The sequence below is a fragment of the Dendropsophus ebraccatus genome, chromosome 12, assembly GCF_027789765.1.
Source record: "Dendropsophus ebraccatus isolate aDenEbr1 chromosome 12, aDenEbr1.pat, whole genome shotgun sequence".
NCBI classification, from domain to species: Eukaryota; Metazoa; Chordata; class Amphibia; order Anura; family Hylidae; genus Dendropsophus; species Dendropsophus ebraccatus.
The window spans coordinates 49,419,355-49,446,026 of NC_091465.1; the positions used below are offsets into that span (position 1 = coordinate 49,419,355).

At 40.1% G+C, this 26,672-nt stretch overlaps 1 protein-coding gene and 1 long non-coding RNA gene across 2 annotated transcripts in view; one reads left to right on the forward strand and one right to left on the reverse strand.

Moving 5' to 3' along the window:
- Positions 1-26,672, forward strand: part of GRIN2D (glutamate ionotropic receptor NMDA type subunit 2D) — a 242,091-nt gene that overhangs the window by 59,931 nt on the left and 155,488 nt on the right. The window contains exons 3-4 of the mRNA XM_069946428.1: positions 12,423-12,537; positions 20,792-21,003. Coding sequence (XP_069802529.1) covers positions 12,423-12,537; positions 20,792-21,003 — 327 coding nt within the window. The remainder of the gene's footprint in view (positions 1-12,422; positions 12,538-20,791; positions 21,004-26,672) is intronic.
- Positions 14,735-26,672, reverse strand: part of LOC138768540 (uncharacterized) — a 47,336-nt gene continuing 35,398 nt past the window's right edge. The window contains exons 2-3 of the long non-coding RNA XR_011359163.1: positions 19,990-20,054; positions 14,735-14,986 (exon numbers count right to left, since the gene is read on the reverse strand). This is a non-coding gene — a long non-coding RNA (uncharacterized lncRNA). The remainder of the gene's footprint in view (positions 14,987-19,989; positions 20,055-26,672) is intronic.

Consider the following 26,672-nt stretch of genomic DNA (forward strand, 5'->3'; position numbering starts at 1 on the left):
AGTAAAAAACTAAAAATTACAGATTTGCAATACGCATTGTTTATCCTACTAACAGATGACTTTTAGTTTAGGGTTTTTTAGGAGGGTGGGCTGGCGGTCCCTTTAAAGTTGCAGTCTTCCTCTTTGATCCAAATCCTTGTCCTCTGTCCATTAATGTTATATTCATACATGGAAGATTTGTTGCTGAAACTTCTGTGACTGCCCATTCAATAAAATGTAGCTTGCAGGTATTGATGTGCTTGCTACCACAACATCTCCTTTAACATGTATGGAATTGATTTTCAGTCGCAGGAAGCTCTGCAATTAATCTGTCCTCTAAATGTCTGTATCTAAACTCATAAATAGATTTCTGTTTATAAACTGACCATAATTCTGGAAAAGGGGAAACCATTTTTTGAACCCCATTTTCTATATTATGTCACAAATGATGCAATTTGAAATGATGCATCCTTTATTTACTATTCAAAACATTAGGGGGCACATGTATTAATTGGTGACATTTTTTTTTTCCTCTGCACATGCCTCTTGATAAATACAGCATAGCAGATGCTGCCTTTTAGCAAGCTAAAAGATCTGCGTCAGCCTGGTCCTTGTGCAAAAATTTGCTATTTTTGTTGCCAGTTTGTGCTAGGTGCAGAGCTTAATACATTTTCCCCAGGGTTATGCTAACAGGTTTCCCCTCTTTATTTGTTTTATACAAATTGAGAAATAAAGGCTATGGATGTTTCCCTGGCCTGTGGCTGTAAAATCTAACTATACTTCCTGTAATTCTATATAGTAAGGCCGGGTTCACACAGTGTATAACACCGGTCATTCTGTGACCCGACCCTGTCAAAGAATGGCCGGTGTCAGTGAAGTTCATCCCGGACGGTACTGCAGTATCGGACAGATGAACTTAATTTGTTTAATTGGGTTGCACTAATCTGACATGTCAGTTTTCTGTGCGGCTGGTTGGAATCCAGGCCGGAGTATAAGCTATAAGCAGTATAGTTATCAGGATATGGGACCAAGACAACAAAGGACAGGTGTAGCCCAGGGCCATATTAACAGCTGCTGCTGCCCTATGCACTAAACCTGAAGACGCCCCATCTTGGGGAACATGGGGGAGAGTGATTTTGGAATTGCGTTTTTCATGGTTTTTAACTTTTTAAAACATAAACAAATTTCCACATTGAATAAATGATTAGACCAGTCTGCATATTGTCTGAGGGAATTCTCACCACAGGATTGATAGGTAATAGCTCCAGGCTTTACATTTACCACCACCACACCACACTGATCAATCCTGCCACATTGTGACTGGATAACACCGTCATACCAGACCTGATCAATACCACCATACTGTGACTGGATAACAAAAAGAAAGACGTCAGAATACCAAATACACAAATGCAGGAAACACTAGGTCAAGACACACAAGTAAACTAGGCTCTATCACAGGCAATGCATGTTAAACAGAGGAACATAACTATGGGCCTGGTGTCCCAGCCTCAGGCATCATTGGGGCTTAGACTCCAGCCCCAGACCAACACTACAAACTGAGTTAATTATAATGGCTAGCTGCACCTATCGGCCAGGGGCAGCAAAGCCCCATTCGCGGCAAGATCAAAGGGTACTGATGCGCCCCTAGCAACCTGGTAGCCCTAAGCAACCGGCTGGTAGCTAGGGATACCATCAGCGCATTCCCTGCACCCAGCCAGGTCGGTTGCCAGGGATGCTGTTGGAGCTGTCGGGGCCTGGATCCTGACAATAGTATATAGCGTAACAGCTACTGTACTTACTCAAGAGATAATCATGAATTTTATCTTTTACCTTAATACCTCTGCATGAAACATTTTTACCTTTTTGACAGCATTGTACTAAAGTTGACGTGTCAATGTTGTTTATTCTAGTCCACAAAGTACAAATTGTTCATGACTTTCAACTTTTCACTGTAAATGAATGGATGTTGCCTTGTTATTGAATGGCAAACCTTTATTATTCTTTCACCAGCTTTCCCATTTTATAGTTGTGTCACCGTTACCATACCCAACCGTTTATACAAATAAAGGACACATAGCAGTGTATGAGTATAAAAGAAACAATATGTTTATGTTTCTCTATGTGTCTTTAAATTAGTTATTATGTGTCATTATTATAAACACAATGGACAAGAAGGGGTTAAAAGGGTTTTATGGTAGCCAAATATGATGGCCTATCCTCATCATGATATATAGATTTGATGTTCTTAATGCTACATTGTGCAGATAAAGAATATAGTTTAGGCCAAAAAGTGGGAAAAAAAGGGAAAGAGAATCTATTAGCACATATCAAGGCAGCAGAGGATGACAGGAAATGAAACAGAATGCAGAATATTAAAATTCCTTACTAACGTTTCATCAAAGGTTATTCTATCTGAATGAATGATTGCTTCACTTGCAAGCCAGGATAGTAAAAATACTCTTTACAGCTACTTTCACCTTAAAGCCTTGTATTGTGCAGATGGTATAAAAGGTGTTTTAATATAGAATATTCCCCTGTTAGTTACAGATTGTAAAAAAAACTTAAGTATTGGAAATTTTCATTTTATGTATATCCCAGCACCCTCATCGATCAGCTGATTGAAGGGTCTTTGAAGGACAGGTGGACGGTTGAAAAAGAGATTTAAGCAGTTGCGGTTCACTCTTCTTCTCAGGTATATTTAGATTAAAAGTGATTAAAGTAAGAATTGCACAGATAAAGAGAAAATGCACCAGTGTAACAATGTAACAAGGCCAGAAAAGTCTGGTCTAATCGTTTCTTACCAATTGATGCCATCTTCTCTGACTAAAGAAAGAGAGCCCTTGCTTTCTTAGTAAAGTAGGATTTCCAACTAACCCTATTGGTCTTTCTCTGCAAAGTGGCTATTTTCCCTTTACTGGGACTTGACCGCAAAACTATACGCCTTACATCCCAGAGAGGCAAAGACTACATTGCACTTCCCTTAAACTGGAACCACCCACTTCCTGTTTGGTCCTTTAACCCTTTGAGGACCAGGCCCAAAATGACCCAGTGGACCCGTGCAAATTTTGATCTTTGTGCTTTCGTTTTTCCCTTCTCCCCTTCTAAGAGCTCTAGCACTTTTAGTTTTCTATCTACAAGGCCATGTAATGGCTTTTTTGTTACAGGAATAGTTGTACTTTGTAATGGCATCTTTCATTTTACCGTAACATGTATGACGGAATTCCAAATGTATTATTTATGAAGCTATAAATAGGTGAAATCGTAAAAAAGAATGCAATATGGTAATGTTTGGGGGGTTCCTGTGTCTACGTAATGCACTATATGGTAAAAGCGACAGGATACCATTATTCTATAGGTCAGTCCGAACACAACCATATGCAGGTTACACAGATTCTCTAATGTTATATATATTTTTTTCATGAAATCCTTTTTTTTGCAATTAAATATTAATAAAATGGGCCTATTGTGACGCTTATAACAGTTTTATTTTTTCACCTGCAGGGCTGTATGAGGTGTAACTTTTTCCGCCATGATCTCTAGTTTTTAATAATACCACATTTGGGAAAATCGGACATTTTGATCAATTTTTATATATTTTTTTTTTATATAATGTAACATAAAATCGGTAATCCACTCACTTTTCCCCCTCTTTTCGTGTATGCCGTTCACCGTTCGCAATGACGATTGTTATATTTTAATAGATCGGACAATTACGCATGCTACGGTATATTATATGTTTATTTATTTTTATGTGTTTTATTTATATAATGGGAAACTTTGAGGGACTTTTACATTCATTACTTTCATTATGCACACTGATCATTGCTATGCTATAGGCATAGCATTGATTAGTGTTATCGGCGCTCTGCTTATTGAGCCTGCCAGTGCATGGCATGTGTTTTAACGATCGGTAAGTGACAGGGGACTCCCCCTGTCAATTACACTTAAACGCAGCGGCCGCGCCGCGATCGTGGTGTTTAAGGAGTTAATGTCACGCTGCAGCGTGTCATTAACGGTGAGGTGCCGGCTGCTGATTGCAGCCGGCCCCCACCTGCTATGAAGGGCGCTCCGCTCCGGAGCTCAGGACGTACCGGTACGTCCAGGGTCGTCTGGGCACAGACTTGCAGGATGTACCGGTACGTCCTAGGTCGTCTAGGGGTTAAAGATACCAAGATCCTGATCATATGACCGCAGGGCCCCAAGCAGTTGTTTCCAGCTACCTTGTGTTCACAATGCTCTGTTTATAGTACTGCACTCTGTTCCTATTGATTTTAATAGAGCTGTAGCTCTCAGAAGTGTGTGGAACAGCAGCTACATAATATCTAGCTCAGTGCCTAGTAAACAATAAATAGGATGCCGATCTTCTCAAAGGGCCATATTCCTACAACCCCACTTGGGTGCCATTATTCATGCCCTTATCAATCTCATATTGATAAGGGTAGCCTGTCAATTTTGTAAGACAGGATAGCACCTTTGACAGCACTGATATGACTGCTTTTAACAGTTATAGGTTAAAAGTCTCTTGCCACCTACAGCATTTAAATAGGTAGCATATCCAAAACCATAATAAATCTATTTTTCTTTCAAAAACAAAGCTTCAAACTGTTACAGTGCACGCAGATAAAAATTAGAGAAAGTCTAGGTCAATAGATTGCAAAAAGACCCAAAAAAACCCCAAACAAACAAACTTGCTCTTAAAGGAGAAGTCCGATGGGGCAACAAAAATTCAGTTCGTGCAGGGAGTTGGGGGGGGGGGGGGGCATGATAAAGAACGCATATTTACCACTCCCTGTGCCAGGATACCCTCCAGCTCTCAGCTTTTTTACATTACAACTCGGTTGATGGATGCCCTGCTCAGCCAGTCAGTGGCTGGGACGGGGCACCGCATTTTCATGAAGTCATCATAACTCGGGGGGGGGGGGGGGGGGGATGAAGGGGTCCCGGACCTTCTGAGATGGTGATTCACGGGCAAGGGGAGAGTTAAGTAGTTGTTGCTTATTACGTTCCCCCCTGCCCCTTACACCTGTTAAATAAAAAAGAAAAATAATAAAATGCCAGATTTCTCCTTTAGGGGATTTAAAAGGGTTTACAAGATTAGAAAAACATATCCACTTTGTTCCAAAAATAGTGCCCCACCAGTCTACAGGATGTGACCAGTATTGCACCTCAACACAATTTGCCAATTTGCTTCAATCTGGGCTATGATAGCAGGTACAGGAATTTTATTTTAACCCGTACAAACCCCTTTAAAGCAGCTGAAAAAGCTAATTAATTTGTTAGTGAGTATATATATATATATATATATATATATATATATATATATATATATATATATAGGTCAGGGAGGTCACAGAACTGCACTGGATACAATATGTGTTGAGAAAATTGTGGGCTATGGAATAAAACATTTCAATTCAAAGAAACATGGATCGCATTGAATTTCAGCAGCAAAACTACTTACTAGACAAAGCTTTTTTGGTCTGACACCTTGTAGTAATGAAAATGCTATTGTTAAGTGGCAATGCAGCAAAGTTCAATTTCTGACAGACATGTACACAATTTCACTGCTTGCTATTAGCTTTTCATACATTTTAAAGTATTTTCTTTTCCAACCTTCTAAGGTTCACTAAAACCTTTTACTTTTCGTGAATATGAGACAAAGATAGTGCTAAAATACCAGCCTTACAACATGTTATTAATGTTAAAGTACAATAGAATCCGGACTATTAGGCAAATGATTCTTAATGCCAAATGGAAATGATAAACAGCTCTTATTAAAACTGAAATTATACCATAAAAGAAAAAAAAAATTACATATTATCAAGTAATATTGTACTATATGCAGCAGCATAGTATAGTAATATAGAACTATTTAAAGTAGGATAATATATTACTATTTAAAGTTGCATAGTATAGTAGTATTTATAGTATCATAGTATAGTACAATTTGTAGTAGCATAGTATAGTAGTATTTATAGTAGCATAGTATTGTATTATAGTACTATTTATACTAGCATAGTATAGTACTATTTGTTGTAGTATTGTTTTTTTACAGTATGTATTTTTTACATTTGTTCATTACAGGAAGGTATGCTAATGAAGGCTTAGGGTATGTGCACACTGAGGAATCGGGGTGGATCATCTGCCGTGGATTTCACAGCTCGCCGGTTAATTCTTCAGATGGACGGCAGAGTCTGCCTGACCATAAAATGGTTTGGCTGAGAGGCAGGGGCGAGCTGCGGAATCCGTGGGGGAGGATCCCAGTGTGCACATACCCTTAGATAGCAAAGTGGTTAGTTCCTAGGCTATTCCCATTGAGCACTGAGTGGTGACCATGTTCTTAGCTATCTAGGCCCTCACTAGCAAATCAGGGCTAAAACACTCTAAGGGTGCCTTCACACCTACCGTATCGCAGCAGAAAATCCGCTGCGGATCCGCAGCAGATCCGCAGCAGATTTAACTAAATGAATGAACACAGCATCAAATCCGCACTTACAAATCTGCTGCGGATCCGCAGCGGATTTGACAGTGCGTTTTTAATGCTGTGTTTATTCATCTAGTTAAATCTGCTGCGGATCTGCTGCGGATCCGCAGTGGATTTTCTGCTGCGATACGGTAGGTGTGAAGGCACCCTAAACTACTAATTCGGGAATAGTGGGATAGGTTGAAAAAAATAGCTCCACATGGACCATAAAGAAGCAAGCTGCTTGAGTAATGAGTGGTTGATGTAGCATTATTCTCTTAGATTTGAAGACCTGTTTTCTGTGCTCTGCCCTATTATACAGCCATAATAAGTGGCAGAGAGAAGTGTACAGCTATGGGGTGACCACTCACATAGAGGGTCTGACACAGTAGAAAAGGAAATGGACATAGTCCACTCCTTGCTCATCAACTCTTGCAAGACGAGAAAGCTTGATGTTAAGAATACTTTTCTTTACAGCGAGCTCAGAGCTTAATGGTTGCTTCCCATCTAACATTTCACCATGCAATGTATTATTGTAATGTTGTTTCTTGAGTGATTTCCTATTTTCATGATTTCTGAATAGGAATTTTAAAACTCAAAAGTTATCTAAAGGATGCTGTACCCAAATAACATTGACCTACTCTGACCCCAGAAGCCTCTACAGCAGGCACGTCAAACTCTGGATTGCAGGGAAATCAATGAATTTCATTAAACTGGCCTGCAGGTTGTTGTAGCCAATTATAATAATGGGTGGTCTGGCTGGCCGGACCGTCCATACTATAATCTTCTAAGCAGCAGGCAGTTTTAAGCCTGCGACCTTGAAGTGATTGAATTGTGTCCCAACATGGGGCAGCATGGTGACGTCATCATGTGTCCTGCGCCGGCTCATCCTGCAGCCTCAGGAGCTGCATCATGGGAGCCAGGATAAGTAAGTTCAAGAGGTTGGAGGAGGCAATAATCTGTTTTTTCTCATACTGACATGTTCCCCCGACTGTGCTTTTACAAAAACCATCATACTCTGACAGACGAAGGCTTCCTTCCTCATACCGTTGTCCCCATGTACCATGTATTGTGCCTGCTGCCCCCTGTACTTTTGCCCCCCCCCATGTATTCAGCCTGCTGCCCCATGTATTGTTGCCCACATTTATTGTGCCTGCTGCCCCCTGTGTTGTATCTGCTGTCTCCCATGTGTTATGCCTTCTGCACCTCATGTATTGCATCTGTTGCCCCCATGTACTGTTTTTTCCCCTGTATTATATCTGCTGCCCCCATGTACTGTTGCCCCCCCCCCTGTGTTGTATCTGCTGCAGCCCTGTACTGTTGTCCCCCATGTATTGTGCCTGCTGCCCCATGTCTTGTTGCCCACATTTATTGTGCCTGCTGCCCCCTGTATTGTATCCTCTGTCTCCCATGTGTTATGCCTTCTGCACCTCATGTATTGCATCTGTTGCCCTGTGTACTGTTTTTCTCCCCGTATTGTATCTGGTGCCCCCATGTACTGTTGTCCCCCCTGTATTGGATTTGCTGCAGCCCTGTACTGTTGTCCCCCCTGTATTGTATCTGCTGCAGCCCTGTACTGTTGTCCCCCCTGTATTGTATCTGCTGCAGCCCTGTACTGTTGTCCCCCCTGTATTGTATCTGCTGCAGCCCTGTACTGTTGTCCTCCATGTATTGTGCCTGTTACCCCTAAAAGAAAATACCCCAACTCCTGGATGTGTCTTGCACGTCCAGGCCTCAGCACCAATGAGGAAGACCAGAATATGGGTTCACCCTCACATCTACAGCCTTCCTGGCAAAAAGGGGGATTGAATAACTGTGTGGGAGGGGCACTATTGGGGGAATTACCTGTGTGTAGATGCACTAATGGGGGAGCAACCTGCAAGTAGGGGGGAAATATGTGTGGGGGCACAACTTTTACCTGTTTTGCTCCCTGGTGATCACCTCATCATTCTGCTCATAATCAAGAGTATCTTCTAAAGTGAGAGGGGTGCAGTTGCCCACTATTGTGGACATGGTTTTGCTGCAACATACACTGCGTCCCACTGAGCCCCATTGTGTTAGATATACTTTTGAGAAGAGCAGAAAGGACGTCAAGTGAGTGTCAAGGAGCAGAATAGATAAAGCCTTTCCTTATTACTTTATTATTTCTTAGGTCCCCCTCCTACTGCCATAACAGCTCGCACCTTTTGAGTCATGTTCTCCATAAGACCTCTGAAGGAGTTCAGTGGTATTTTCCAAGATGTTAAAAGCAAATCCTTTTAGTTATATAAGTTGTGAGGTGGGGAATTGGACTTGTTACATCTTACAGGAGGCCCATTCTACACCCTAAACTTTTTGTCATGTTTCTAAAACTACTCTTGAATCATTTTTGCAATGTAACTAAGTGGCACTTGTCAAAGTAACATCTAAATGAATGCCAGTACTAGCGACAACCAAACCTTAATGTTTTGGAGATGCTCTGACCCAGTTGTCCACCATCACAATTTGGTCCATGTAAGGATCGTCTAGATCCTTAAGATTCCTTTTTTTTTCTGTTTTCTATATTTTAACTGTTCACTTGCTGTCTAATATTTCCCTACCCTTGACAGGTGCCATTGTTACACGATAATCAATATAATTCATTTCAAGTGGTTTTAATGTTATGGCGAATCAGTGCATTTATTTGAAACATGCCATTGAGAATTGATTTCCTATGTTAAGTCTTAGTTCTTATTAAGAAGGAACAATCCAATGGTCAATCTGTCCATTAACCACCATCAATAATCTGCATAAAAGCCTGTATGGGTTTATTTCTAGAAGGACATTGCTAACTACATCTAATACAAAATTCAATGTCTCCTCTGGTGCATTTTCTAAGTAAATATTTTTTTTTACAGTGATATTTTGTCTGGTAACTCCTTGTAACTATAACATTTACTAATTTAATTTGTCAGTAATTTTATTTGTTTGAGAAACTGGAGTCTGAGTCCTTGCTAACAATAAGCCTATGCTGCGGGTTCACATCTTTATACCAGTAATTAAGTATTCCGACATATATACTGCAGAGTACCTGGAGCACAGCCATAGGGTTGAATAAAAGGAACATAATCTATACAAGACTAGATTTGGTGTGATTTGCAGTCTTATGTTTCTTGTCGAATAGAAATGCCATTCCTTGAAACAAATGAAATGTTTACCGGCCTTAGATGAAACATTGTTTCAAATAGAATAAATTCAGTCTGTTTAACCTTATTGTTACACTATATATGTCTTGGTCACAAGAAAATGGTGCGCAGTTCAGATATATATAAAAGATCAAATCTTTATTGCTTCCACATTAAAAGGTCTTCACACACTGTGTCACGGCAGCTGGAGAGCCTTAGGTATGGAATATCTGGTAAAGTCAGAGAACCTTTATAAAGCTCTGTTCACACTAAAGCCGCATTTCATACGCCGCCGTACATGTGCGGCTGAAACTACGGGCGTGGGAAAAGTAGACATGCGGCTGGATGTGTACGAACCGCGAACATACACCCGTAGTACAGTTATGCTTCCCTAGCTTGTTTCGAAGCGATCTGAGGCAGGTCATTTACTTGGAAATCTTCGCCCAGCCCCGTAAACCACACAGAACCTTTTGGATCGAAAAATCAAGTTCAATTTGGCTGAAATAAGTACTCCGTACGGGACCGCATGGAAATCCACGGCCGTGAGTTTCAACATTTCCGTCCTCAAACAATGGTCTTGTTCATTTTTCACGGCGCCGTATACGATCCGCCCGTAAGCTCATACGTAGTGTGCACTGTGCAGGCGTATATCGTATACTTTCAAGCGAACGCATCAACCTCAAAACTACGTGCGTATATTCGCGGTTCGCACGACGAACGGATTCATACGCAGTGTGAACATAGCCTTAGAGTGTGAACTGTCAATTCCAGGATAAGCTGTCAAAAATGTGACATTTATTCTGGTTATTACCTTCCTGCAGGATCCATCTCTATACAGGCAGACTCTGGGAACAGATGCGTCCACCAGTGGGCCCCTAAATAGCGATGCAACATGTCTTATAGTCTATACTACTGGTGGGCCCTACTGTGTACATGTCAGTTTTCCTGAGCTTAGCACTATAGTGGATGCAAACAACCCCCCCCCCCAAAAAAAAAAAATAATAATAATAATCTTTGCCTGTACTCCCTATCTCCACTCTCATCCCTTCTCCTTGAGAAATGTTGGCTGTGCAACCTGTTCCTTCAATTAAGTCTGTCTTCAATCCGCAATTGATTGTCCATAGTAAGAAACAGATAAGGTTGGGGGATATTTGATAGAGCAACAATAGTGCTGCAGAAAATACTATTCAAGTCACCAACAAAAAACAAACGGACAACAGGTACTGTACAGGTCCAGACACAACTGTGAATATCTCCTAAAGCATGCAATTTTCTCAAAGCAAGGGTTAAAAAAAACACACAGCTACTTTCTTACAAAAACAGCATGGCCCCTGTCAACAGGTTGTGTATGGTATTACAATACAGCTCTATTTACTTCAGTGGCTTCAAAGCCGCACCCAAATCACAGACATTTTTTTTTATTTTTCTGGTAGAAAGTATCCAAGTTTTTCAAGCCTGAACAACCATTTTAAAATTTATAATAAACATGTAAATAACCACATTTATAACCAATAATCATTATTTCCATTTTATTTTAACATACTCTTTGTGAGTAAATGATACATTGCACCAAAAGTTCCAATAAACTAAGCCGAATGGATTAAATTGCAACACCAGTGACACTGTCTTTTTCAATTTCTATGAAGCCTAGTGAGTTAACACGATGGCTTTAGACTAGACAGACAGATAGGGAAATTGATGGTAATGATGATAGTAAATGTGGTGGCAGAAAGAAAGATGTATGTGCAGTGTGCAAACAATTATCTGGGACAGACTCAAGGGAGATTAGTGTATCTGTAATGCATATCATATTATCGTATTAACACCACTATAATTATGCTATCTTACTTTACTTGTCTGGCAAATGTACACACGGCTGCATCTCTCCCCATATTTTATGTATTGTTTTGTGTACGTGTCAGGTTTAGGGAACTTTATTTATAGATATGTCACTGGAAACTGCGGAGCTACAATGCAAAAACTGTGATAGGCTTCTACCAGCATCCAGCACCAGTGTTAGATGACTGGTACCCTGCGCAGTACTTTCTATTTATGTCACCCTCTTTAAAGTGCTAGAGTAAGAGTACCCAACAAGTAAACTAGTCCCTGTATTTCTTTATTGAAACCTTTGACACCTTTTCACATTTTTTTTTTAATTGTTAATTTGTTTTGTGAATGCAAAAGTCTAAATAGTCTTCATTAGGAATTTTCTAGCATTTAGCTGCTTCTCAAAGAAAAGATGAGTCTGTCAGATTCAGACACATTCTGTGCTCTTAGATGCTGGAAAGTGATCTGTACAGCATTACATGAATAGTGACACCAGTAGATAGAAAAGCCAATAGATCATTTTCACAGCTCGGCCTCTCTTCTTGTGGAATGACCTTTGCAAAGGCCACAGAGCGTGCTCTAAAACCTTTCAGATTCATGTCACTGGGACAGCTCCTGTCTATATCTGTCTATATGCTTGGGGCTTGCTGTCAAGTATATCTCTAAGTGCTGTTACAAAAAGCTCAGATAACTTGGCTGCCCCATAATAATACACAAAAATTTAATTAAAAATCATAAGAAAAGATAAATAAGGAACACAAGTGCAAATAAAGCACTGATAATGCAGAGAAATATAAAGAATAGAAGACAACATTTTAGACTCTTGTACAGATTTGTTACATATCATTGACACAATGTGGACAATGTAATGCCCTTGTTCAGTTGGATATGCAGATTGCTATTTTTGTTGAATTTCGGCAGATTAGACCATAAGAACCGTAGAGTAGGATACCAAACGAAGAATCTTGCTGCTATCATTTACAGAGGTTGTCGTGCTCTCTTCACAGATATTTCATGAACATCTCCTGGGGAGGAAAGGACTTCTCATTTAATGAAGATGGGTACCTCATCAATCCTGCACTGGTGGTGATTGCTCTCAACAAGGAGAGGAACTGGGAGGTGGTAAGTGCTAGTGTTTTTAATATTGTTTAACCTTAAAGGGATTATGCCATTAGAAAATTTAATATTGTTTAAATCACGTTTTTATGTCAAACATTATTGTTGAGAATTGTTAGTGATAATATTTCTAACTTTACATTTTACTATCAGAAAATAATCCCAAAAAGTTTTTCTGGCCACTAGACTTAACAATAACCTGATATGTCCTGTTCTGTACAGGTCATTTTTTTAGCAATGCCCTTGGCATCATCACAACAGACAACATTATAATGAAAAATTAGATTAGTAGATAGCTCACCATTCACAATAGTTAAAGCTCAGAGGTCAGCCCCCCCCCCCTTCCTGTGTAATGACATCTGCATAGGTCACAGATCATGCCCAGAAAGCAATCCAATTCATCTGAATATGGTCTGGGCTAAACTATTGTGCCTATGCTCACAGGCAAGTGATGATGGATTTCTATAAATGCTGTTTAAACTGCTTTGGCAAGATGGCTGCTCCCATTATTAAAAAATAAAATAAAATAAAATTACAAGAGAATAAGAATGTAGTAGAATGTAGTAGAAAAAAAGAACATTTCAGTATCAGTATCTGTATGTAATCAGTAAAAAAAAAAAAAAAAGTGCAGAGTGGCTGCTTGGGTGTTTCATGTTCCTTTTTTTACTACAAGCTTCTTGTGACTGTTTAGATGATTTATAATAATAAAGATACACAAGGGTCTTCCTAGTACCTACAGTAGATCAAGCCTAAGCTGGCTGTTGATTTAAGACTTTGACAAGACCCGGGATAATTTCACACTTATTATTACTTCTATTCGACTTGATAAAGTTATATTTCCTCCCCTCTGATCTGTGTAAGTATCTGCAGAGCAGTTACCAGTGTCCAGAAAGCCCCTGACTCAAGTAAATTATGCAAGCTCCAATGTTCTCAAGGACAGCCTATCAATAGCAGCTACGTTAAATGAGAATGGTTGTAATTGACTCATAAAAGTGATATGTAGTCTTTCAGTCGTGCTCCTTCACATTTTTCAGACATAAAGTACCGGACTGCCAAGTGTTATTATTATTATTCATGGACAATTTTATGCTTTTGTGCATAAAACAAGTTGTGTTTTATAAACATCTATTTGCACTTTTAAGACACACATTTACTGGGAAGAGGAAACACTCAGCCATGTTTAATAATGCACGGTGGGCTTGGACGGAGACTGGATTCAATCTGGAAGCCATTTTTCACTCCAGTCTCAAAAAATACATAATGCCCTCTACAGAGTAAAAGTTAGGGCATTACTGTTTCTCACCTTGCTCCTGCTCCCTATTTTCCAACCAGGCACTGTGTAAAGAGTGTATTATCACTTTTTTTTTTCTAGTCTACAGTATTTGGCAATCTTGTTTCTGCCCTGTATTGTTAGGTGGCCATATTCTATGAACAATTATCGGCTGAACATCTCTATCGGCAACTATCTCTCCCTTTCTCTCTATACACATGAACAGTCACCATGGCAGAAGATTTATGTTTTCTCAATAGAGATAGGATTAGTGTTGATCAAACCTGAACGGTTAGGGCTCTTCGCTCAACACTAGGCAGGGTGGATAAGCCTCTGCAGAAAAGATTTTATCTGTCTGAGAATGAAAGGGTTAGGCAGTTGAAATCACAATTGCCCCATACCTCTCTCCATTGACATTATCTAGAGAGTCAGGAAGCTCTGATATGCATTAGCTAACTTAACTTACTAGTAGGGATGAGCAAACCGAAACGTTATCGAACCGAACTTTCAAAATGGTTTGTGACGAAGTTCGTTAAAACCGCAACGGCGTCGCAAAACTGTATTGTTTTCACAGAATGGAAGAGGATATAAGGAATTATTACTCCTATAATCCCTTTTATCCTTTTATTATGTGAATATCAAGGTGTGTGACGTCACTACAGGAACAGGAATTGCCTGAGCGTCCATGCTCTTTCTCATTGTGTGTCTAGACTGCAGAGAGAGAGGAGCTCCGTGCTAGTTAGGGAGGGAAAGCACATAGATAGATAGGCAAACAAGTAGATATTTACAGGGAGGTAGAGAGAGGGAGAGATAGGCAGAGATAGGAAGTAAAAAACTTGTGATATCCAGAAAATAGTCAAACACCGATATATCACAAAATATCTTTATTACATAAAGAAATAGTATAAAGCACAGGATAGTGGTTGAGGGGGGGGGCAGAGGCTGTGTGACCACTAATCACAATCATTTATGCCAACAACAGCCTTAGTATAAGAGGGAGTGCAGGCAGGACTCCCACAATTTATTCTTTAACATCAAGCCAGATGTTCGTCTCCCTGGCCAGGCTCAACAGGGCCCTCTTGGCCTCTTGTTGGTGGAGTCATGGTGCGTGCCTCCTTCAGATTAGGTTCTTTATTCTCTTCATCCGATGAGGCCTCTGCTGTTTGTTGAGCTTCTTCATCTCTGCTGACAAATGAACAGTGGACAAAATCTGTTATTACAAACATGTTAGCAACATTGTAACAATTCTCAAGAACCAATATGCATCCAATGCAGGATTTTACTTAGGCTTTTTGTGTCCTTTTTTATCCAGTATGTCCAATGTGTTAGCCAGGGGCGTAACTACCACTATAGCAGCCTGCTATGGGGCCCGCCGCATCAGGGGCCCCATGACCTGCTCCTGCAATACACTGGGCCCCCTGAGCCATCATCGTTTGCAGCACCGGGTGGCCCTGCTGGTCTCCTGGGTTTTGCAAATGTCCCTTTAACTGCAAGCACTCCTGACCAGAGCTAGCAGTTATGTAGTTATGACTTCACTTGACCGTTTAGTGGTCAGTTGGGGGGGGGGGGGGCAATCAAAAGTTTGCTATGGAGCCCAGCCATTTCTAGTTACGCCCCTGGTGTTAGCCTTACCTTTGCGCATAATCTAGACTATTGATCAACATTTTCACACTGCTCCCCAAAAATGATGCTCAGGGAAAATAATATGTCTGTAAAGAAATAGTAATTTATTCTCACATCTTGCGCTAATTAGCCCTTGACTCCCTGAAAATCTCACTTGAGAAATGAGTGGGGCATTGTTAGGTCATATGTAATCATTGGGGCACATTTTGATATAAAACTGTGGAAACAAATATATCTAAATTTAAAAAAATGGAAATTAGAAAAAAAAGAAGTAAGTAAGTAAGTGAGAAAAAAGAAGGGTGTGGGTAATACACTTTTGTATAATTGCTGTGATGTTCACTGGCGGTAATGGTCAGTTTTTGTACAATATGGTCTGCATAAAAGTAAAATTTTTAAATTAAAAAGGGAAAAAAAAGAAAAAGAAGAAGTAATAGGGCCTGAAGAAAAATTCAAAATTAAAGTATAGACTGCTTTGGGACTTGTCCCCTTAGAGCCCATTTAATGACAAATTAAACTAGTTTAAATAATAAATATTAGGAAAAAAAATTATTCCTGGTGATAAACAATAGTTATTAATTTAAAGATGAAGGCTTCATCTCTAACGCTGGCTTAAAGCATATGTCCCTTAGAGCAGAATCTCAGTAATAGAAGGGGCTGTGGAAGACTTCTAGTCCCTGGGTATCTTCTGTATGGTGATTGATAGAAAAACCTTTTTATTTAAGCTAATTGTTCTGCTATCGATGACAACGGAGTATTCTTGGCATTGCTAGAGCACACTCTATTGTGAAGCTGAAATATTTAGTCTCAGAAGGGTATTAATCTTGATACAGCTCCAAGAAATAGTGTAAGCAGGTACCAGTAGTCTTCTGGCATTTGTAATATATATACTGTGTATATATATATATATATATATATAATTTATTTATTCATTTTTTTTGTGATATACTTCACGTAGCAACTATTATTTCTTTTTAAACATATTAAAGTTTCCGTACAGTCTTTTGTGCCTTGCAAATGCCTTGCAAATGGTTCCCACCAGCTATCCTAGGAGCATATCTTATGGCCAAAAGATAAAGTGATCAGTTCTTGGGCGGGACGGGCAGGGAAATGCTTCAAGTTGCGATCTCCCATTTAGCCTGTCCATCCACACTGGATATTTTAAATAGTTCCATTCAAATAATAAGGATCAGTTCAACGGTTTGTTTCCTTTCAACGCTTTGATACTGATGATGAGGAAAACGGAAATGGATTGGAAGTGCAATCCATTTCTTAGACACTACTGTAGGGAGCTTACTGTTTACTGGTTTATCATTGAGTTAACTCTTGCTTCAGTGAGAAAAAACAGAGACATGTATATATAGCACTTCTAGTAAGCGTTCTCTCCTACACCAGTGCTGGATTCACAGCTACACTGATCAGTTCTGCCTTAGGGTAGTTACACATGTAACTGATTTGCAACGGATTTCACGCTGCAAGTTTGCAGCTAAATCTGCTGCGAATCCTGCTACTGTGATTTTCAATAGGGTTACATACCCACAGTGGAATTTTCATTCCCCTTTACCCCTGCCTGCAGCATTCGATACCTGCTTGGCGCCACTGCCACATCTGAGGCTCCTGCTTAACCAATCAGTGCACAGCCCTGCTGCAGTCACTGATTGGCTGAGCAGGACCATTGGGAGCCTCAGATGCAGCCTCTGTGCTGAGCAGGTAATATATGCGATGGGCGGCAGGGGTGTTAAAGGGGCCGGCATTACATACTCGTAATGGAATAAAAATTCTGCTGTGGGTATGTAACCCCATTAAAAATCACAGTAGCAGGATTCACAGTGGATTTTGCTGCAAAGTTGCAGTGTGAAATCTGCTGCAAATCGGCTTAAATCCATTATGTGTGAAGCTACCCCTATGAGGTCTTCTATGCTGTGCACAAAATGTGCTGTGTAGGGGAAGACATCATAGTAGCTAGTCTCTGCCAACTCTGGAGTTGAACTTAGGGCAGACTGGAAATGAGAAGGCATAGAGGGGAAAGGGAGAAAACTGATGATAAATTCAGGACACACCCATGATTCTTTGAGAGCTGGAGGAACTAGTGCTTTTGCTTTTGTGTTTGTTTTTATTGTATTATATTTATTTGTAGATGCAGTGAGTATGTTCTTATTCTGTATATATTGCTCATGTAGACATATGTTAATACTTTTGATTATTTTTTTTTGTCTATAAAAAAGGCACCTAAAAGCACAAATACTCTTAAAAGTATAAGCAGTATGCATTTCATTTTTAAGCTCCCCCAGTAATGGCTCCGGTTAGCAGTTAGAGCACTTTGTCAGAAAAAGAAATTCCAACAACTATATAAATATATAAAATAATTATACAGAACAAAACTTTGGACCTTCTATTTTTTATGAGTGTTTTTCTTTTTCTGTTGTTTTTTAAGTATATGCAATAACAAACAAACAAAAGACACTATATTCAGAGCATCCTGTGTTTTGAAGGGGAAAAAAAACAACAACAAAACAAAACCAGCATTTTTTAATCTTTTTAAATGTGTGCCAGCTTCCGCATGCCCACTAATAAGCCAGGCAGTGAATGGGATGCCCCTGCACCCTGTTACTGAAATCTATTCTAGGTCCAAGCTGGTGTGGATTTTAGCTACAATTTATGCAAAATTGTGGAGTAAATTGTCATAAATCTGCCTTTGCAAAAATCTACACCCTCTCGTCATGCCCACTTAAGTCAAGCTCCAACAAGAAAGGCATTAGACAAGTAGAAAAAAATCATGACATTTTTGTGAAAGACAGTGGCATGCATAAAAATGTTTTTACAGTCTAGACCTGGTGCACACTTATGATAAGTGCCCCCTCTAGTATGTAGTTTCACCCTCTACTTTATTTTTTTTTCTTCTTTTACCTTCAATTTTTTTTTTTACATTAAAGCATTGAATATTGATGTTGATTGTGAGCTTGGGGTCTATTACCATTTAGAATGGAAAAACAGTTCAAAATATTCAGATTAAAAAGATGTCCCACTAAACCTCTAGCTGATTAAAATCACCTTTTACCATTACCAAATGATTTTTTTTTTGTTTGTTTGTTTTTTCTTTATAAAAATAAAACTTATTTCATATGGACATTTATGCACACTATGGGGCTATGCAATTTGTTTAACTTGCAACCTGTGCTCTCACCTCTTGCTCTCTCCATTATGCCACAAACTGATATAACACTAGGCTGATCAGAGCTGACATTCACCCACGAACATTTTGAACTGCATGACAAGAGTTTTTGCGTCATTGAAAGTGTAATTAATTGCATATAAGCTGAGGAAACACAGTCATTTACCCTGCTGGGATCTATTTTTTACCATGTATACTATTTGTGGCCTTTTCTTTGTGCGGACAAAAGGACAAAAATAGAAATGTTTAGAATTCTAAATAAAAGCCATGTAATCTGGCTATGTAGAAAAATAAAGCCACCATATGGCTGAAAGGATGTGAAGACTTGAACACGTCCATATGTTTTTGTGCTCTCTTCTAAATCATGGTCATTATGAGTATATTCACATGAGGCAGATTCATTACAAAAATTTTCGTGAGTGAAAGCTGGTTTCTCACAAGCCGTTTTTTATGCATTTTCTCGAGCACATGCCAGGAATAAATACCAGAGAACAGGAGAAACTGCATCAAAAACTGCACCCAAATCCAGGTAATGCAGTCTTATAGTCTCAAGGGACAGTTTTCCACATGGATGTAATGTTTTATGTCCATTTAGTTGCAAGAACATTTGTAAAATTGGTATTAATGCTGAGCCATAAAGCTTTAAGTGCAGTCGGTGTACGAAATCATCCCCAGGGCATTTTGAATTGTTGATGTTTAGTTGCATGCAAACCATTCAGGTAGAACGACACAAGTATAGCAAACAATTTGCTTAAAGGCAATCTTTCATTACTTTCATGCTGCCTGATCCGTAAATCACCAGGACGGACCCTGGTGGCTTCTACCTGCCTACCTTAGTGGCTTCTACCTGATTGATAGATTTCTCCCTATACACAAACATACATAATGTACATGCAATCGAGGCAGAAGATGTGGGTAAAAGCTGCCAGCCACTGCCTCGATGGCTTGTGGTTCAGACACCATTAAAACAATAGGTTGCCTTTAAGGACACGGTGCTCTCTGCTGACATCTCTGGCCAAGGCAGGAACTCTGTCTCGGTTTTCTATGAATCCCCAAAGAAAATCTTTTCTGCTCTGGACAGTTCCTTTCTTGGCCAGAGATTGGCTAGATTTTTCAAAAAAAGGAGATGTTTTGCAGAAAACTTTCTCTCAGATCAACAAATAAAAGACCTGATGAAGTTGTTTACTGGGACAAAGTGGTATTTAACATCTGAGCTAGCAGGGACACTAGGACATTTGAACGTATCAGGTACTGAGGTATGGTTATAGACGCTTTAAACCTGGTTTTCATTTCTTTTTTTCTTTTTTTTTTTCTGCATCTGTGGAGGGTGGTGGAAGAGTTAGGGGTTGGGAATGTTTCAGGTATTAAACAGGAAATGCTAATCGTATGTACTTACTGGAAAGTACTCTTATCACTCATCTTTTTTGCTATGTGGTTGATCACCTCCTGATTGTTTCTTTTCTGTGGACATACAATGCAAATATGTTCTACTGATATTATGTGAATATTTATATGAAAAAATCAATAAAAATAGTTTGAAAAAAAAAAAAAAATGCTAACAGCTGGGATGGAGAGCCTTTGGCCCTCAAGAAGTCACAAAACTACAATTTCCATCATACCTGGACAGCCAAAGTTTTGACTTTAGCTCTCCAGGCATGATGGGTAATGTAGTTGTACAACAGTTGGCGTTCCCCATCTATGCTTTACAGCAGACTTCATTAGTATGATCTGGATCAGACTGTTCATTTCTTTAGGGGAGACGGCATGCTCAATGACCTGTGCAGAAGAGCAAAGATTATTCGATATTAAAAATGGAAAATTAGAAAAATGTATCACTAACAAGTCTAAAAAAATATGTTAAACATAAAAATGTAAAAAATAGGTTGGTTATTTTCTCATGATATATTCCACTTATAAATCGTGAGGTTAACATCACAAAAACAGTTCAATAATGTTTATTTCACTTACTCAGCCTTCCATATTTCCAGCCCAGCAGAGTCAGTAGAGACTAAAAATGGACTTTATCTTTGATGAATAATCTAAAGAGCTGATATAAAATGTCCAAAAGTAAAAAAAAAAAAAAAAAAAAAAAAAGTCAAATTAAAACTAAACTGCTGAAATGTATTTAGTAAAATTTTAGACTAATTTGAGACGGTTGATGTTACTGATATTAAGTTTTGATATTTCCATGAGCCTAGGTTGGAATCTGGGAACATGGCGACCTACGGATGAAGTACCCTGTGTGGTCACGTTATGGGAAGTTTCTGCAGCCTGTAGATGATGACCAGCATTTGACTGTGGCGACCTTGGAAGAAAGACCGTTTGTAATTGTGGAAGGTGTTGATCCAGCAACAGGAACCTGCATTAGAGACTCTGTGCCCTGCCGCAAACAACTCAACAAGACTGACAAGTACAGTATACTTTTACATTTTGCTTGTCTATAAATAATCTGCATAAAATATAGGTGCGGTTAAATGGAAAATCAGAGCGCATGCTCATGGCCACATTAGAGCTCCGTTTTGTACAGAACAGAAATAGGGCTATCAAAGAGTGGTATAAGTCTTCTAATATACCTCCATATGCCTGGTTATTACTCTGTACCAAAGCAGTCTTTATCATGTAAGCAAGATCCTCAAAGCCCCTGGTTCTTCTCATTATTTTCACAAAGTTTAAAGTCTCCTACAATTGTCCTGCAGCTATGTTATATGTCAATGAGGACCAATGCCCTCCCATCACATGACATAAAACCTCAATTTAAAAAAAAAACAAAAAACGTGTTACCTCTCTGCCCCTCACCTTAAAATTATCCCAGTATATTAAAAAGGGACAGACCATGATACATGTGCTGCTAGATTTGTCTTTACAGTATTGTTACAGGTACAACAGAACAGAATGGCTACTGCAAATGCCTGTGAGCCGCTCTATTCATTTCTAATAAAGAGGAGAAAAGTGGTTGAGAGCTAATGGGGATGCACAGACAATGCAAGTTCCTTATAACTTGACTAGACATGTAGGAGAATATTCAGGTACATTTGCTGAAGCACAACCACCACAATTGACACTGTGTGGGATTGAGTGGGGATCACAGATTTGCATCGGAAAAATATTGGTTACCCAAACTGGCAGATTTCAGTTGGGGGTCACCAGACCTTTGGTTAAGCCACCGCATGCAGTCAAAACACAGATGCCAAAGATAACCAAGATGGGAATGAGATCGTAACAATAATACGACAGTAGTATTTATTTCTCATTAATCAGTGAGAATTTACCGGACCAGAATTTATTTGTCAAAAATATGTTTCTTGTTAGAAAGTTTACTTATCAGTGAGACTTGATGGATTAATGGTATGTTCACACTTGGCAGAATTTGTGTTATAATTTCTGTAACTGTTCCATTCTTCTAAATATAGTTTGCAGAATGCGTGCTCATGCTGTGAAAACAATTTTATTCAGAACTGATATTTAAGAAATTTCTGCAAAGAATCTGCTGCACGTGACACCTGAGAAGCTTTATCTTGATCAAACCGTGTCCAACAAAAATCCATTTACCACTCTACTGCCTGCAGTACTGATTTGTTTTTCTACCTTTAGTGAGCCTATCTATTCCCTTATATTGGTTTTATCATCATTAAACTACTCACAATCATGACTTTTAAAATTACAAACTTAAACGTTGTGAGGAATTTATATCACCAACCTTGGCCCAGTACTGTATTTATTGACTGGCATAAAGCATTCCTAGCCTGCTCATGGGCTGGCTCTATTTCCTTTTGTACCTGAAGCCTTGTACTTCACAATTGTTTTGTAGATTTTTCCTATGGATTAAGATGTATAAGTTTCAAATCATTCCCAATTTTTTTCAGCTTCTATCATTAACCCCTTAAGGACAGAGCCTGAAATGGCCTTAATGAAAGAGACAAATTTTATGAATATGACCAGTGTCACTTTATTCATTAATAACTTCGGGATGCTTTTACCTATCCGGCTGATTCTGAGATTGTTTTCTCGTGACATATTGTACTTTACATTTCTGGTAAATTGGAGTCGATACTCATAACGAATCTTTATGAAAAGACCCCAAATAATGTGAAACTTTTTTGCGTATACAGAAAGTGGTTATACCACATAAATTATATATTAAATAGCATTAGCAACATGTCTACTTTATGTTGGCGGCATTTATTAAACGATCTTTCATTTTTTTTTTAGACAATAGGAAGCTTAAAACATTAGCAGCAAATTTCCAAATTTTAGTAAAATTTCAAAATCAGATATTTTTAGGGACCTGTTCAGGTTTAATGGGTTCACACTATGTATATTTGAGGCTGTATTTGTGAGGCTGTATAGCAACCAAAACCAGGAGTGGATTGAAAACACAGAAAGGCTATGTTCACATAATGTTGTAATTGAGTGGATGGCCGTCATTTAATGGCAAATTTTTGCTGTTATTTTAAAACAACGGCTGTTATATTGAAATAATGGCAGTTATTTACCGTTATATGACGGCCATCCACTCAATTTCAACATTGTGTGAACAGAGCCTTTCTGTGTTTTCAATCCACTCCTGGTTTTGGTTGCTATGAGGACCTGACTTGAGGACCAAATACTGCCTGAAGTATACAGTGTGTGAACCCAGCTTTAATAATTTAAAGTGTATTTGAGGGGCCTGTATGTTAGAAAGCCCCACAAAGCACCCATTTCAGAAACTGCACCCCTCACACTCTGCAAAAGCATATCCAGAAAGTGTTTTAACCCTTTAGGGGAGTCACAGAAATAAAAGCCAAGTGTGTAAGAAATTTGAAAATTTTAATTTTCTGTGCAGAGATTTTATTGTAATTCAATATTTTTCATAATTATAAACCTATTACCAGAGAAATGCACCCCAATAATTATTGCCCCGTTTCTGCAGTTTATAGAAATACCCCATATGTGGCCCTATTGCGCTATTTGACGCAACCACAAGCCTCAGATATAATGGAGCGCCTAGTGAATTTCAATGCCTCCGTTATATTTGGTCATTTTTGACTGTACCACTTCAGGTTGGCAGAGGCTCTGGGGTGCCAAAACCTGAAAAAAGACCCCTAAAGGGACACCATTTAGAAAACTACACCCCTCAAGGAATGTAACAAGGGGTGCGGTGAGCATTTGGACCCCACAGGTGCTTCACAGATTTTCCGAACAATATGGCGTGAAAAAAGAAAAATTTATTTTTTACACTAAAACATTGTCCTAGCCTTCAATTTTTCATTTTCATAAAGGGATAAGAGGAAAAAAAAGACACAAAATGTGTAGCGCAGTTTCTCCCGAGTACGGAAATACCCCACATGTGGCGATAAAGTGCCAAGGGGGCGCAGGACGAGCCTCCAAAGGGAAGGAGCGCCAATTGGCTTTTGGAAGCTGAATTTCACTGGAAAGGATTTCAAGGGCCATGTCGCATTTACAGAGCCCTCGTGCTGCCAAAACACTGGAAACCCCCCACGAGTGACCCCATTCTGGAAACTATACCCCTCAAGGCCCCTCGAAATCCATTCCATCCAAATCCAGCCTTCAAAAACCAAATGGCGCTCCTTCCCTTTGGAGGCTTACCCTGCACCCGCATGGCGCTTTATGTCCACATGTGGGGTATTTCCGTACTCAGGGGAAATTGCTCTACACAATTATTGTTTTTTTTTATCTTTTAGCCCCTTGAGAAAATGAAAAAATCATGACAAGATTAATGATTTAGAGTAAAAATTTTACAAAAATTACACTAAATGTTGGTCTAGCCTTGATTTTTTCCATTTCCACAAGGGGTTAAAAAAGAAAATGAACACAAAACGTGTAGGGTAGTTTCCCCTGAGTACGAAAATACCCCACATGTGGACATAATGTGCCATATGGGCACAGGGCAAGCCACCAAAGGGACAGAGCGCCATTTAGAGGCTGGAATGGAGGATGGAGGCCATGTCGCAATTACAAAGCTCCTGTGCTGACAGGTCAGTAGAAACCCCCGACAAGTGACCCCGTTCTGGAAACTACACCCCATAAGGAATCTAACAAGGGGTGCAGTGAGGATATGGACCCCACTGGTGACAGTCACTTACGTAGAATGTGCCGAGAAAATAAAAAATACCATTTTTTTCATTTTCACGTCCCAAATGTGGCCGTCACCAGGGGGCCATATCCCCGCTGCCCCCCTTGTTAGATTCCTTATGGGGTGTAGTTTCCAGAATGGGGTCACTTGTGGGGGGTTTGTACTGTCCTGGCCGCACAGAGGCTTTGGAATTGATGGCATCCTCTAATGGCATCCTCTAATGGGAATGGCGGCCATACCTATTTAGCTGGGGAAAAGGGACAATTCTAATTTATTTGGGGGTATTAGGCCAACTATTGGTTTATAAGGTTGGAAATGACAGGTGTCCATCAAATTCTATCTGTGTTGATCCAGAGGAAGGCAAAAAACCCTCGTGAGGCAGACGACAGTAGCTTTATCACAGGGGAAAAATTCCTTCCCGACTCCATAATGGCGATCAGAATAATCCCTGAATCAACGTGACCCCTGAAATAGGAATAAGGGACAGAATTTAGATAATGTAGAACTCCAATGACGTGTAGTACGCCTTGAAGCGATCCAGTATGCAGAGGCCTGGGCGATCAGGACAGGTGTCACACTGGAAAATGGTGTCCTTCCTGATCCCCCTGTTACGCCACACTCTGCACTTCTTCTGGGGTCTCCCTTTCTCCAGTGTAGGGGACGTCACCTGGAAAATGTTGTCCTGGTGCGATACGGGGTCCTTCATATCCAGAAGCGCTGGGTCCGCTATATGGCTACTAATTATTAGGGATTTATTACTGCTTCTGATATTTTCGGATTGTGCCGCAAGCTACAGTAGCTCGGGCAGTGACGGACCGGAAGAGGGGGTGCTGGTATAAAAGTTATCCCCGTACAGGTGGTGACCTTTATCCAGCAGTGGGAAGATCAGTTCCCGGACGATCTTCCCACTTGTTCCAAGGATGGGGGGGGGGAGGGGGCATCTGGGGGCATCTGGGGGCTGCATTCGGGTGTCCCTTCCTACATACACTCTAAGGGTACGTGCACACTGCGGAATCGCGACAGATAATCCATTGTGCATTCTGCAGTTGGCACCCGCCGGCTGACTGATGCAGGCGCACGTCTCCATCCGTGTCATAGACTCCATTCTATGCACGGGCGGATTCCGCTCTCCGTCCAACGTATTCATTCTTTGGATGGACGACGGAATCCGCCCGTGCATAGAATGGAGTCTATGACACGGGTAGAGACATGCGCCCTCATCAGTCCGCCGGCGGGTGCCAGCTGCGGAATGCACAAAGGGTTATCCTTCGCCATTCCGCAGTGTGCAACTACCTTAAATCTGTAAGTGTACCCTGAGGTACGCTCACAGAGTTTGTAGAATTTCACACCATACCGTGATCTCTTATTGGGACGGTACTGGCGGAAAAGACGTGTCTGGGGGACAACGTACGCTACGCTACCCCCAGACACGTCACCGGATGATGAGGAGGATGAGGATGAATGGAGGAAAGAAGGATCCCCCCATTCATCCTCACTGGCTGTTTCGGTGTCGGAGGCAATAATAACGTATGCGTCTGACGCCGAAAACACCCTGGGGGCCATCTTTATATGGGGATTGGTATATGGGGTATGTAGTGGTGTAGTGTCAAATTTTATTCAATGTAGTGTGGTGTAATGTAGTGTTTTTTACGTGTTTTTTTTTTACAGTAAGTATAAAAAAAACCTACGCCAACAAAGGAGTTGCTGATAAATGCCGCACTTATGTGCGGCACTTATCAGCAGACCGTGGCAGTAGAATATAGGAAAAAAACACCCTACGCCAAAAAGGAGGAGTTGCTGATTAGCAGCGCACTTTCGTGCGATGCTGATCAACACTCAGCGGCGATAGGGTGCGGAAAATAGAAAAAAAAAAAATTGGAAAAAAAAAAACCCTTTTTCTACATTCTGAACATCCCTGTAGCTGATGATAAGTGTATTACACATATCAGCCGCTAGAGGGCAGCAGAGCGCAAATTCCGGAAAATGACGAGGCTGGAGCCGAAAAT